The sequence below is a fragment of the Eumetopias jubatus genome, unplaced genomic scaffold, assembly GCF_037043125.1.
Source record: "Eumetopias jubatus isolate StellerSeaLion01/CBP00866 unplaced genomic scaffold, mEumJub1_p1.0 scaffold_1, whole genome shotgun sequence".
Taxonomy (NCBI): Eukaryota; Metazoa; Chordata; class Mammalia; order Carnivora; family Otariidae; genus Eumetopias; species Eumetopias jubatus.
The window spans coordinates 96,389,022-96,404,608 of record NW_028274807.1 but is presented as its reverse complement, the minus strand read 5'-3'; the positions used below and the strand labels follow the sequence as shown (position 1 = coordinate 96,404,608).

The 15,587-nt window shown below is 36.3% G+C and overlaps 1 protein-coding gene across 1 annotated transcript in view; it reads right to left on the bottom strand.

The window, feature by feature from the left end:
- The window catches only part of ZBBX (zinc finger B-box domain containing), a 108,189-nt gene that overhangs the window by 78,639 nt on the left and 13,963 nt on the right, over positions 1-15,587 (bottom strand). Inside the window, exons 4-6 of the mRNA XM_088020132.1 lie at positions 15,528-15,576; positions 14,507-14,616; positions 8,043-8,138 (exon numbers count right to left, since the gene is read on the bottom strand). Of these exons, the coding sequence (XP_087876258.1) occupies positions 8,043-8,138; positions 14,507-14,616; positions 15,528-15,576 (255 nt within the window). The remainder of the gene's footprint in view (positions 1-8,042; positions 8,139-14,506; positions 14,617-15,527; positions 15,577-15,587) is intronic.

The following is a 15,587-nucleotide window of genomic DNA, read 5'->3' as shown; positions in this document are numbered from 1 at the left end:
TTTTGTTATGTTAATCACCATACATTACATATTAGTTTTTGATGTAGTGTTCCATGATGCATTGTTTGCGTATAACACCCAGTGCTCCATTCAATATGTGCCCTCTTTAATACCCATCACCAGGCTAACCCATCCCCCCAGCCCCCTCCCCTCTAGAACCCTCAGTTTGTTTCTCAGAGTCCATAGTCTCTCAATGTTCGTCTCCCCCTCTGATTTCCCCCCATTCATTTTTCCCTAGAGCCAAGACATCCATCAACAGATGAATAGATAAAGAAGATGTGGTATACACACACACACACACACACACACACACACACACACACACAAACACACACACAATGGAATATTATGCAGTCATATAAAATGAAATCTTGCCATTTGCAACAACGTGGATGGAACTGGAGGGTATTATGCTAAGCGAAATGAGTCATTCAGAGAAAGACATGTATCATATGACCTCACTGATATGAGGAATTCTTAATCTCAGGAAACAAACTGAGGGTTGCTGGAGTGGTGGCGGGTGGGAGGGATGGGGTGGCTGGGTGATGGACATTGCGTAGGGTATGTGCTGTGGTGAGCGCTGTGAATGTTTAAGACTGTTGAATCACAGACCTGTACCTCTGAAACAAATAATACATTATATGTTAAAAAAAGAAAACTTTTTATTTTTACTGAGTAAAAGAAGCCAGTCATAAAAGACCACATATTATATGACTCAGTTTATATTAAATATAGACTAATCTACAGAAACAGAAAGTAGATTAGTGGTTGCCAGGAGATTGGCAGAAGGAGAGTATCGGGAGATGGGAGTAGTAGTAAAAGGGTATGGGGTTTCTTTTTGAAGTGATGAAGATGTTCTACAATTAATTGTGCTGATGGTTACACATTATCTGTGAATATACTAAAATCCACTGAATTGAATCAATGAATTGATAGTATGTGAGTTATATATCAGGAAAGCTGTTTTTAGACAAGTACCACGTGATCTCACTGACATGAGGAATTTGAGAAACAAGGCAGAGGATCATAAGGGAAGGGAGGGAAAAGTGAAACAAGACGAAACCACAGAGGGAGACAAACCATAAGAGACTCTTAATCTCAGGAAACAAACTGAGGGTTGCTGGAGTGGTGGGGGGTGGGAGGGATGGGGTGGCTGGGTGATGGACACTGGGGAGGGGATGTGCTATGGTGAGCGCTGTGAACTGTGTAAGACTGATGAATCACAGACCTGTACCCCTGAAACAAATCATACATTATATGTTAATAAAAAAAAAGCTGTTTTTAAAATATTCTTGTCAATGATGCTGCACAAGTGTTCTTCATTTATCTTTTGGGTATTGCACCATTTTGTTTTTTGAAACTATAATGCCCATCAAGGAGTCTGCCTGGGTTAACTGAACTTTCAGTCTCACAAGGCTGTCATCTAACCAGTTTTGGCATCGGTCTGCTGAGAAGGATAAGAACAGGGACAGCAGTTTGCTAACAGGACAGTGTCGGTTGTTCTCGGGTGGGAGTCTTGCAGAACTTCATGCACAAGTACAGCTGGAACAGATGAGGACAATACCTGCTTAGAAGTCTTATTTTCCCCCAGAGTGAATCCCCATCTGCATGGCTTCCAGAGCAGCACCCCCCGCCCCCAGCAGGAGTGACAAATACAAAGCTCACCACACTCAGGGAGCTGGGGCTTACTCCAGGTATTTATAGTTCTCCCATATGGATGCAATCTGCCAATCAGGAGTCATGTTTACCATAAGTATGCTATCTAGGAACACAGTTAACATTAATACCTTTATCTTTTTCCCAGGGAAAGAGTTAGATTAAAGTTCAAACTCTCGGACTTAAAAGGCTTTTGCTAGCCCTTCACCCACAGAACACATTAATATACCATAAATTCCTTTAATTACCCAACCTCTGGTTTTCAAAATTCAGAGAATAATAAAACTTTGCTACTTAAAATACAGTTTCAAATTATTTCAGGAGGTTGATCGTATCATTGGCGACTCATTCATGTTCTCATTCGTTCAAAAATTTGATTTACGTGGGCCAGGTACAATGTTAAGCACTGAGAAGAGTGATGAACAAAATAGAAATAACCCCTTTCCTCACAGGATTTGAAATTTATCAGAAGATATAAAAGAGTGAATAGTCGATAAGAATATAATTACAAAAAATCCTTTGTAGAGGAAGTACAAAGTGATAATCGGATAGAAGGGCAATAAATGCAAACTTGTAGCATAAGGAATATTTAATACCATTTTTCATATTTAAGAAATAGGAGAAAAACATGCCACGACTCAGTTGTTTATATATATTTTAAGTATTTTGTTTTTTCTTAAGTTTAATATTAACTAATATTTATATAAGATATTTATGTTACCTAGACTCTAAAATCATGAGAATTTATGATAATTCCTTTTTAAGGGGACATTTACTCCTCATCCTTACATATCTATCTTATTGCTGAGACTTTGGGGAAGGAAGTGAGCATGCTCACCTCTGCCCCTTCCGGGTTTTCTCCCTGAGTGCTGCCTGTCCAGAGAAGGATACATTGCAATCTAGATATCCATTAAGAAGTTTTACTGGCAAGCCCTGCCCTGGCAAAGGGAAATGTCTGCCATTTGGGGGTGGGGGTAAAAAAATGTTCAATTCTAGGAAGAATCAGGAAGCTGATTGTGGCAATCAGTAGTTCTAATTGCAGCAATAATAAAATTGTATTTTGATATCTATGTTTTCACTCATATCTATTTCTCACTTGATTCAGAATCTGAAAAATGAAGAAAGAAATGTTATACATTGACCTTCAAAAATTGCAGCACACTCTAAAATTAGTCCAAAAATTATCTATAATTCCACTCTGAATTAGATATTGTCATGGGTCAGGTTCCCAGGAAACAAATTCTGAGATTTGCCTGCCTGATTTTTCGTGGGAAGTGCTCTGAAAAGAACAAGTATGATTGGAAAAAGAGGTAAATTTGGGCAAAGAGGAAAACTGAATTTGATGCAATTGCCAATTCCAGGGAGAAGCTGTGATGGCCTATCAGCTGTTCTCAACTGAGGCAAAGGTCTGCTGCTGGGAACTTGTACCCTCACACTGACCAGATATTGGACCAGAAAATAGCTGCCTCCAGGAATGGAGTGTAAGCTTGGAAGTGGCATTTCTCTTTGGGCAAAAGCAGTTCCTAAGGAGAGACCTAAATATGATCTATCTATAGGCAAACATGCCTGGCAGCTAAGGAAGGGAGTATCTCAATCCTGAAGAGGAGGATCTCGGTGGCACACCATGGCATCTGTAATATGTGTATGCACAGCATTTAAAATGGGTCCATTAAGATCATCCTAGTAACAATGATATTGTCCAAATGACTAGCTATAATCTAAAAATGCTGTATTATTCTTAACATTAACAGAATAATGATAGTGTGAGCCTATAAGCTGATATTGGGCATTGTCAACTAAAAGAAAAATTATCATAAAGTCAGTAAGCTTAAATAGTATTCTGATGATAACTGAAGTTCTGCCTGGTGATTATTTTCCTACATGTATGTTCAATCAAACATATATCCCTATTTATATCTATATAGACATAACTTTCTTTGGAGATTAAAAAAAAGAGGCTGCATATAAATGCTTTATATGAGAAACATAGAAATTCTACCTCAATTATCTCTTCTCTCATTAATAACCACCCCCCTTCCCAAGATCTCTCCTTTCCCGTTAAGAAAAATCTCCATTCCAATTAAGAAAATACACATACCAGAATCTATTAATGATTTACCTAATCCAACCTCCCTTTGTGCATGTCATGTTTCATAAGGGGATATCTTTTGCTTGCTTTCCCCCCCATCTTCTATTATCTCTGATTAACCTTGTCTCATGTTTGTTTGTATGTTGGTAAAGGAAATAGAAATGCCTGATAGATTAAGACCTTATTTTCCATCAATGTGAGGCTTACCCACTGAAGAAAACTTTTGTTTCAGTCCTTAAAGTGTTGTAAATCATTCTAAATGTAGAAATAGGATTTTAATCCTTAGTAATTCCCCTCATGCATTTACACTTTATTTTGCAGATAATTAACTATTTAACAGAGATTGGAGAGGTAAAAAAAAAAAAAGTGTTAGAATCACTGCCAAGTATAAATCAATCATAAATCAAAAGAAAGGCCCTTTGAAATTATAATGTCAGTCAACATGGAAATGGAATAGTTTGCCTTGAATTTTTTCAAGGATTTATCTCTTAAGTAAAACAAAATATGCAGTACAAAATGGTCCCTATTGACTGTAAACTTTCTAAAGACTCACTGGGCTGTAGGATGGGGGCTTGAACAGTTTACAGCAATCAAATTTGGCTGTGCTTTAAAATAACCAGGAACGTTAGCATAGGTTATTAGAATATAAAAGTGGAGTAGCCATTAGCCTAGAATTCTTGTTTTTTATAGAGTAATGCTTAAAAGTCAGATATCAAATGTCTGCTCTAACTTCTCAAATTTGGTATGAATTCAGCAGTCAACAAAAAAAATCTCATGGCTTTGACAGTTGCCAAAATAGTGGAAATGTAAAAATACTATATGACTGATTAACGAGAACTAAACAGAGAGAGACACCATTCACTACTGACCAGTGGTCCTCAGGCCAGGGAACAGCAGCGTTAAGAACCTTTACTGATAGGGAAAGACCAGGGAGAATGATGGAAACAAGGAGGAAAAAAAAAAAACAAGATGACTGCAAAAAAAATTAAAGGGCTAAACAGAGAACAGAAATAGGAAAAAAATGACAGATAACTAATGGGACAATTGATTAAAATCAAGAAGTGATGGCAGAGAACGAGTGAGACCATGATAAAGAAGAAAAATGAAGTACTAATCAGAAGAGCAAATCTCTTAGGAGGAAGGTGTAGCTCCACCTACTACATCAGCTAGTTGAGGCCTCTTATTAACTGTTGTAATGGCTAGTGGGCAAAACAATGAGCAGGAGTCAACAAAATATAGTGAGACTGTATTCACTGTATTCTTTACTAAGATGGGAGGGAGTATGTTATACATTTTGAAAGTTTCCTTAAAACAAAAACACATTTTTATTTTTTATTTTTTTATTATGTTATATTAATCACCATACATTACATCATTAGTTTTTGATGCTGTGTTCCATGATTCATTGTTTGTGTATAACACCCAGTGCTCCATGCAGTATGCGCCCTCTCTAATACCCAACACCAGGCTAACCCAACCCCCCACCCCCCGCCCCTCTAGAACCTTCAGTTTGTTTCTCAGAGTCCACAGTCTCTCATGGTTCATCTCCCCCTCCAATTTCCCCCCCTTCATTCTTCCCTTCCTGCTATCTTCTTTTTTTTAATTTTTCATTGTTATGTTTATCACCATACATTACAACATTAGTCTTTGATGTAGTGTTCCATGATTCCTTGTTTGCATATAACACCCAGTGCCCCATGCAGAGCATGCTCTCCTTAATACCCATCACCAGGCTAACCCATCCCCCCACCCCCCTCCCCTCTAGAACCCTCAGTTTGTTTCTCAGAGTCCATCATCTCTCATGGTTCGTCTCCCCCTCCGATTTCCCCCCTTCATTCTTCCCCTCCTGCTATCTTCTTCTTTTTTTATTTGTTTCAGAGGTACAGGTCTGTGATTCAACAGTCTTACACAATTCACAGCGCTCACCATAGCAATACCCTCCCCCAAAAACACCTTTTTAAATTTAAATTTTTGTTGAATGAATAAATAGTCAAATTTACCTGATTTATTTGGAAAACATCTTCAAGGTATTTCACTACATAGCAATCCGGGTAAGTGAAATGATGTTATATAAAAAGAGTAACAATATATGTTCAGCTCCCAACATGGGCATTCTCCCCATACTTTTCTCTAAGGTTAGCCTCCTATTTTGATTTCCCCAATAGGCAGTGAAATTCCCAGGACTATCTTCAAAACAGCATCAAGTAGCGACTTTTGCCTTCACAGACTGGAGGGCAACACAAGGACTAACATGAATATGGAAAATACATAGTTCTCTATCGGTATTTAACTTTAAAATATATACATAAAGGAACCCCTGTGTTTAAAGAGACCTCTCAAGGATTCCTCATCACTTGCTATGCTCTTTGATTCACACCTGTTATAAAATTCACTTCCATTAACTTTTAGAGATAAATGTGTCTTCCACAACTTGAGATTCACTAGGAACTTAAATACCATTTTACTATTTCTGGCTTACCAAACTTTCCTCCCCTGCAATCAAAGCTAGAAAATGTGATGCTGGCAGGATATAACAACAGTGTATGATACAAAGTACATATTCAAAGTATTAATTCTCTCTTCCCTATCAATTCTACACTTAGAATTACATGAGAATCCCATCTACAAAGATGACATTCTTTTTAAGATATAGAAGACACTGATTTTAATGACATTAATATGGAATAGAAAAATACAATGTTTAGAAAGCATATGCTATGTTGCATTGCTTTTAGTAAGCATGATTTGACCCATATCATATCTGTCTCTGGATAACAATAAGCCATATCACAGCACAGTCTGTCTTTTGAAATTGATTGCGTATATTTGTGTGTGTGTGTGTGCGTGTGTGTGTGTGTGTGTGATGTGTATGACAGAGAGAGAGGGAGAGAGACATGAAGGAGAGGAAAAGAGATGGGGAGGGAGGCAGGGAGAAGAGAGAATCAGATCTCTATAAGTCTTGAAGGAAGGATCCATGTCTCATTCTTCTCTGTATCTTCCAGACCAGCTAGCCTGTGCCTAGCTCACTGAGCGATAACTCAGAAAATATGCTGAAAAAAAATCACTGGATGGAAAATTCCTAATATGAGCTCACAGGGGGTAATTAGACTCTTTACTCTTAAAGTGGAACGCCTTTAAAATCTACATTACTTCTATATTAACAATTGCATTCACTTTTATAGACATTAATTTTCATTTCTGTAACTGTCCAGTTGTACAAACCTTCCTGAGACAGGAGAGTAACAGGTGGTTGTTTGTTTTGTTTTGTTTTCCCTCATGATTTCTGCCAGGAAGCTCTAAATATTGAGTAGCTGCTCACAAGTAAGTAACTCTGGTAAATACTGATATGAATAAGGTCTATTTTATGTTTCGTGGTTACTATGACTTGGGTCATCAGCATCCTTGAGAGTTACCAATATTTACGTTGAGGTAACATGTAAAAATTGAAATCTTCTGGTGATCTTTCTAAATATAGATCTGATCATCTCCTTCCTTTTGCCTACAAGATATTAAAATCTTTAACCCATTACACAAGGTCCTTGGTTTTCACTTTTATCCTCAGATCCTTAAGAGCAGGATCCTAGTGTATTCATCTGTGTAAGGTACTGCCTAGCACAGACCCTGCTTTCTGAAAGGCATTCAACAAATATTTGTTGAATAAAATGAATGAAATCTATGACAAATCAGTGCACTGTTAAATGTAACCGGCATAATATGTCATATCTATATTAAGCCATATTTATTGTTTAAGTATTAGAATTTTTAAACCATCTGACAGGGTTTGAGGTTGAGCATTTCACAGAACAATGACTATATGAGGAAAAATAAAAGCTTCTACCATATAGGAGGAAAAGTAAAAACCTGAGAGATAAGCTTATTTAAATGATAATGGGTGAGGACAAATAAAAGATGAATTAAAAAGAAAACATTAGAGATTTCTATTTATAAACTATATAGAAATAATACTTAAACCATGCATTCATTTGAAACCACAATAGATTAAAAATACTGTCTAATTTTTAAATGTCAAGTTCACAGATAAAATGCATGATCTAAAAACTCTAATCAAGCTAATGTCTCAGGAACTATATTAAAACACAGTTTAAATAGCAAAATAGAACCCAGATTAACACTCAGTAAAATAATTTTAAGATATATGTAAAGACTGTACATAATAGAATTTTAGAAATTAATATAAATCATCCTAAATTCTAGATAATTAAACATGTTTTAAATGTCTTTGTGTTGAAACATTTTATAAATACACTACAAGTAAAGCATTTTTAAAAAGTCATACCTGCAAAAGAGTTGTTCTATGGAGCTTCAGTGCCCCCTTCTGGTGAATTTTAGCAAAGCAACCCAAACAATAATCTTCTCCACATTCAAGGCATACCTGAAAAGACATTAAAATATCACAGTCTTTAATAATATGACTTTGAGAAAACATTTGCATAAAGAAGTCATCGTTCTCATCTTTATTTCTCCATTTACATGCCATATGTTATCAGAATTGAGAAGCCCAAGGAAATTGGAATAATTTGACCTGAAAAACTAACCTGTAAACGCTAATTACTCTCATATCAAAATAAATTTAATAGCTTAAAGAAAGTAGCTTTTAGATATATATGTGTTAGATGCATATATGTATCTACAATTCCGAATAAATCATAAAAAACCAGCAACTTCAGACCAAACTTCTTGACCTGGTAAAAACTAAGCAGCATTATCTCTGGGTCAAAACTACTTCATTTTTATGAGTTCTTTAATTTTTCTCTATTAATTTACATGGCACAATGCGTATACTATTTGTCTCCAAAAATCCCCACTTCTTTCACTGGCACTAATTCAGTGGTGATTCTCAAAATATGGTGTGAGAATTACTCTTAGAAGATTCCTCAAAGGAAAGAAAGTATAAGATAAAGAACTGGATGGAACCACATCAACATGTGAGCAATTTTTATGACTGGTGAAATGATTATGGACAAGTTTGTATTTATCTTCCAAATTCTCTATGGTATTAAAATGCGATTTTTTTAAAAATTTGTGGATAAATTGATGGGCTATACCTGTACCTATGATGGCGCCGAGCAAGACAAAGTAAAAAGAAAGAAAAAGTGGAATTTTTACTGCAAGTGAAATTACTACATGCAGTTGTACAGCCACTTTAACATCCTTTACAACATGAAAAAAAGCAGCCCAAATGGCTAAGACCTCTAATTTTCTTGAGTTTGGCCCAGGTTCAGAACACCAGCAGCACAAATAAGAAAGTGCAGGGTCTGGAGAGATGACGTCAGAAAGTCTGCGTCACAGAGCCCACATTCCCTTTGATCCTTTTTCATTTCCTCTCCCTCCACTTCGCATGCCCACCACCGTTCTTCCCCTCCTTCCTATCTCCTCCTGTCAAGGAATCCTATGCAGAAAGCAGCTGGGGCAGACTGGGAAGAGGTTGACCAAGCTCTTCTACCCTACACTGGGGAGTGACTGACTGAAATGTGTGATACAGTGACGAATCCCAAAAGGCACTGTGCATATGAATCACCTGGAATTGTGTTACAATGAAGACTGATTCAGGAAGTCCAGAACGGAGACCTAGATCCTGCACTCTAACAAGCTCCCAGGTAACGTCCACGCAGCTGCTGGTGTGCAGACCACACACCAAGTAACAGGCACCAGAATGTATAGGGTATAGAAAAGTAGAGTGAACGCTTATTAAAAACCCAACAGGAGTCCATTAATTTTTAAAAATTGTATTATAAGTCTCCATGTGATGACAGTTGCCTGCAATAATGTGGCCCGGTTTATTAAGTATAAGATGATTAGGACAACACCGACAACAACTACCAAAGGTAAAAAGAGTAAGACATTTTATATAACTAATGAAACTAAAAAGAAAGGCTGGAATCACATAACAATAACAATATCCACAACATTTACCGAACACTTAATCACTGTTCTAAGGGCTTCTCATCACTGAATCCTCACAACAACCCTGTAAGATTAACATGATCATTGTATATCCATTGCAAAGAGGAAGTAACAAAGGAACATAATGATTGGGAATGTGCCCAGTCACACAGCTAAGGGAGCCAGGATTTTAATCCCACAGTCTGGCTCAAAGCTCAAGCTCTAGCCCATGACCCAAATTACTAAAAATCACATTGACCATTAATTACAGCACTAATCATTTATTGAAAAACCTTGATAAAATCTGCAGTAAGATAAAACCCAATGTGTCAAATGACTGCATGGGAGCTATTTATCAAAATCCAAATGTATTTTTTTTCAAATGTGATTAGCTATATAGAACTGGATTTTTTGTTTAAGTGAAAGAAAAATAAACACTGTCCCTAATATCAGAACTAGTCCTACCCTTTCAACTCATGTTTCAAGAACAGTCTCTTACAGAAATGATGATTAAAACATTATCTAGATCTATAATTTTTAAGTGCACAAATACAAAGTTATAATTTCACATATATACATGGCAGTATATTTCAAAATGTATTCTGCATAATTTTTATTTAACATAGCTGCTAATATTTTAATAAATTTCTCAGACATATTTGGCACTGTCTTTACAATGTAACGTAGAAGACTGAAAATTAGTTTGAACATTGAATTCTAAGCCAAGTATTTGTTAACAACAGATTTTTAAGGAAAGTAGCCAAACGGATGTTGTAGACTGGAAGATCAAAGCTGGAATTGCAGAGTAAGCTTATATATTTTGTTATACACGCATATTTGGATTTAAATTGGGTTAAAATGACCGCCAACTGGAAAATCTTTTTAGGCAGTTTGTATAACTGGCAGAAACGTACTAAAAATGTAGATAAGGACTCCATTCCACCACAGATGCTTCTTCAATGATGGAATACCCAAGTGCAGTTTTAGCAAATATCTTTTTCATTTGATCAAGCCTAGATCAGTTGTGCTAAGTCTTTAGAATCCCTTTGAGTTTAATTAAATTATCTACATTTGCCAAATTAATATATAATTTTTAACAATTCATTTCACTTTTGCCATGTACAAACAGCCTAAAGCTACTGGAGTTTCTTTTAAAAATAAGGAATTTGGAGATTTGGGGTTTTATTTTTACCATCAATGTATGTGAATGCATCAGGAGATATAAAAATATGCCAACAACAAAACACACAATTTACTGTCTCCTCTCCATGTGCCAGGCACAATGCTAACTATTTCATATGCATTAACCATTATTCTCAGTAACTCTGAGGTATAGACTACCATTACCTATATTATCCCATTGTTAACAAATGAGAAAACAGAAATACAGAAGAATTAAACCACTTGCTAAAGGTCACATAGCTAATAAAAGGTAAAGTCAAAATTCAAACCTCCAAAGTGCCAAGTACCCCCTACCTCCCATATACAGTTTACCCTGATGATGGCCCTATCATACCATATAAGAAGGTTTACTCTCACTACATAACAAACATTACCATCTAGAATGATGGATGCTGAGAATACGAGATAACCTTAAGTTTACCATCACCATGGTCTATTTCATTAGATGTGCCTAACTTGAATTTTTAAGTAACTTACCATGGTACTTGACAAATATCATGGGACATTACTTTCATTTCAAATCAAACAACATACTTTCTTAAAATCTTAGCAAAATTCTTTAAGAATGTGTAGGGTCTAAGTCCTGGCTTCTATTTCTAACAGTTTTCAGGCAAATCAGCCTTTTAATCACTGCACACATCATCATTCTTATCTGCTTTCCAGACGAGGCATGTGCCATTTGTCTTGTCTGGGATGTCCTCTTCTTGCTTTTCCTTCTCTTTGGAAAAACAGATCCTTTATTTTCAGGTCCAGTTTATCTACCTACGTATGCCATATTGTTCAAATTTCATGGCCTTTAAACAGTGCTCAACATAGAACAGGATTCACAAGAAATATTGACAGCTCCTACATAAATACTTTGTTCAGATCATGAACAGTGGACCTCAACAATTCAAGTGAGCCAGTAAGTACCTTTTAGCTTTCATACTTCCAACTTCAGGAACATTAACATTGTTTGTATTTTTTTAAAGATTTCTGGATAGGTGTAATTTTTGAAGATTTCTTAAATTACTGTCCATCATTACATCAAATAAGAAAATAGCGTGATGTAATAATAAGAGCATTGTACCAAGAGCCAGGGTTTTATATTTAATATTGCTATCAGCTCTTTATTAGACTTACAGTATTCTAACTCTCTTAGACCAGCGAAAACTGCCATGAAATAAGGACAGTTATAGAGTCTCAAATCAGAAATGATGATGGCCAAATTCTCTGAAACTAAAAAATATCATTATAGTAATCTACAAATATTAGTTATAATCATTAAATTCTTTGGGGGAAACTGCATGTCAAGGGTGTGTAATATTTTAAATTATATCAGATATTGGAGTACTTTTAATACTAACTGAAAGCAAGATATATCTGAAGTCTTTATTACAGTAAAAAAAATGCATTCATTCAATAAATATTTGTTGAGTGCCTACTAAATTACAGGCATAATTCTAGGTGGTGGGCATACAACAGTGAACAAACAAAATTTACATAGGTAAGTGGAAAATAAACACATAAATACATTTTAAGGGGTAATAAATGCATTGTGGTTGCATGGAGCAGCTCCAAAAAATTCAGGGCTACTCAGCTGTTGCTTGTTTACAAAGGGCTGCAGGGGCAGGGAACATTTGAATTGACCTTTATTCTGAGGAGACTGTGCAAGGGAGAAAATATGTTGGAGAGATACTAAAGGTTCAATTTTGAACATGTTAAGTTAGTGATTATTGTTAGACATCCAAGTAGAGGTGTTGAGTAGGCAGTCTGAGTTGGAAAAGTTCAGGGGAAGGAGATGAGTAAGAGATGTAAATTTGGGAACCATCCATGTAGCTATGGTCTTTAAAGCTGAGAGAGTAGACAAAATTACCTATCAAGAGTAAGTAGATGGATGGGAAGGGGGTTAAGGACTAAGCCCTGTGACAGTCCAACATTCAGGGGTCTAGAATACAGAAAACCAACAAAGACTGAGAAGGGACAGCTAGCAAAGTAAAATGAAACAAAGAGAGGATCACGTCCTAGAGGAAGCCAAGTGAAGAGTCACAAGAGAGGAGAAGAATACTGTATCAAATATTACTAATAGACTAAGATAAGAACTGAGAATTGGCCACTGTATTTAAGAATATGAATGTCACTGGTGACCTTGATAGGAGCAGTTGCTGGACATAGACCCAATCCTGAATGGCGAGGGTTCAAAAGAGAATGGGAATTTAGCAATTCCACTTCTGGGTCTATACTCAAAAGAACTGAAAGTAGAAACCTGGACATATATTTTTATACCCATGTTCATTGCAGCATTATTCACAATAGTCAAAAGGTGGAAACAACCGAAGTATCCACTGATGAATGAACGAATGAACAAAATGTGGAATATACATGCAATGAAATATTATTTGGCCTTAAGAAGGAAGGAAATTCTGACACATGCTACCATACAGATGAACCCCGAAGACATTAAGTAAAATAATCCAGGCACAAAAGGACAAATACTGTAGCCTCCACTTATATGAGGCACCTAGAATAGTCAAATTCATAGAGACAGAAAGTAGAATGAGAAAGTAAAATGATGGTTGCCAGGAGCTGACAGGAGAGGGGGAATGCGAATTATTGTTCAATTAGTACAGTTTCAGTTCTGTAAGATGGGAAGAGTTTTGTGGACGGATGGTGGTGATGGCATCACAACAACGTGAATGTACTTAACACCACTGAACTGTACTCTCAAAATGGCTAAAATGGTAACTTTTAAATTATGGTGTATTTTGCCATATTTTTTTTTAAAGTTCATGAAATCAGCAACAAAGAAAAGTTAGAAAACTGTTGGAAACCATTTTGGGGCTCTTTTTTTTCAATTTCACTTCAAAACTTTTCTTTAAGGTTTTATTTATTTATTTGACAGAGAGAAACACAGCTACAGAGGGAACACAAGCAGGGGGAGTGGAGAGGGAGAAGCAGGCCTCCCGCGGAGCTGGGAGCCCGATACGGGGCTCTATCCCAGGACGCTGGGATCATGACCTGAGCCGAAGGCAGACGCTTAATGACTGAGCCACCCAGGCACCCCTCACTTCATAACTTTTAAGGAAAAAAAATAAACATCATTTGAGGGAAAAAAAAAAAAGACGTGCACATAAATGTCCATGGCAGCCTTAAACACAGTAGTAAAAAACTGGACAGTAGTTGGCTTTGTAGTGGAAATGAATTGGAAAAGGCACAAGAGAACCTTCAGAAGTATTCTATTATATTGATGGGGCTGTATACATTTGTCAAAAGGCATCTAATTGTACATTTAAGGTCTCTCTTTCACAGTAAGTACATTATACCTCAGTAAAAGAGAGAGAGAGAGAACAGGAAGTGAGAATATGATGAGAGCAAGTGTAGATAACTCTTTAGAAGTTTTATTAACAAGGCCCAGAGGGAGATGCAGTGGTCACAGAAGAACTTTTGGTGTAGTTTTGATTTGGAAAGTACTGCAGCATGTTTGTATGCTGACAGGCATGATCCAAGAGCAAAAGGTAGGTGATATCCTTAAACTGGAATGAGAGGGTAAGATGCAGTGCATTGAACAGGGCGGCATGCACACTTCACCTTTAGAACGGCAGCGAAGGAAAAGTATCTGGCTCCCAAAGCAGGTCAAGTTGCGAGAGTGAGGCCATGTGAACATTATGTTCTAGTATCTTTTTATAGTGCACATACCAGCACAGCAGCTTTGTTCTCACACTGTCCACAAACCTTCCCTTTTATCTTGGATTTTTCACTTTCAGAAGGATTGGCCATCTTATAATTAAGTGGTGGTTTCACTGGCTCTGGAAGGAAAAAAATAAATGTCAGGCCAATCACATTAAAATATAAGGTTCAGTTTTCTGACTGATAAAGTAATGAACTTATGCACATTTCTAAATTCTCAAAGAGTATTTAAATATTAATTGCCCAGTAAGAATGGTGTGCAGCCAAGTCTACTCTTCCCAGTCAATTGTGGAGGCCACAGTCCCCTTCGCATCCCCTTGTGACCTCAGGGCCCATATACCTGCCCACACCCATTCTGCTTAAAACTCACTTGAATCGGACAAGTGAAATTACAGAATGTCAAAAACTACACTCTTGATAGAATCCCTATGGCTTTCTGTCCCATCTCCAGATCAAACTAAATGAAGCTCACAGAGAACCATCTTCTATAATAAATGTTATATAGATTTCTAGAATTTGTTCTACCAAATTATCTTTTCCATTCAAATTAAATGTGCTTATCCTCTATAAAAAATTTATTTCTTTTGGAATTACTGTGAATTCAAAGTTGATTCTTGGGTTTTGCTATTGTGAAATAATTTATTAAAATATAAAGCCATTTTCAATATTCTTTTAGATTGCTAGAAGGAAATTTTCAGTATATAATTTTATATGGCTCAATTATCATCCTGGTTAAAAGATTATATAAATAGAATTTACAGAACAGTACTATCAAAGTCCTCACTTTTGAAAACGTTATTATTGTATTCATATTTTAAGTTAACATTTTTTCACATAAAATAAGGCTGCCCCCCCGAAAATAAATAAAATGAATTTGAATATCAAAAGTCTTTTCAGAGTCATCATTTGGGGGTTTAGAATCTTTATACTGCATGAACAATTCTAACACTTCAATTTTCTATGAAATTCAAATGAAAAAGTAAACAAGTTATATCTTTAGCATCTAATAACACAGTGGTGAACTGTTTACCTTGAAGTTGCTCCTTCAGTAATTTTAATTTCACTTTTCCAGCAGAAAGCTGTATTAATG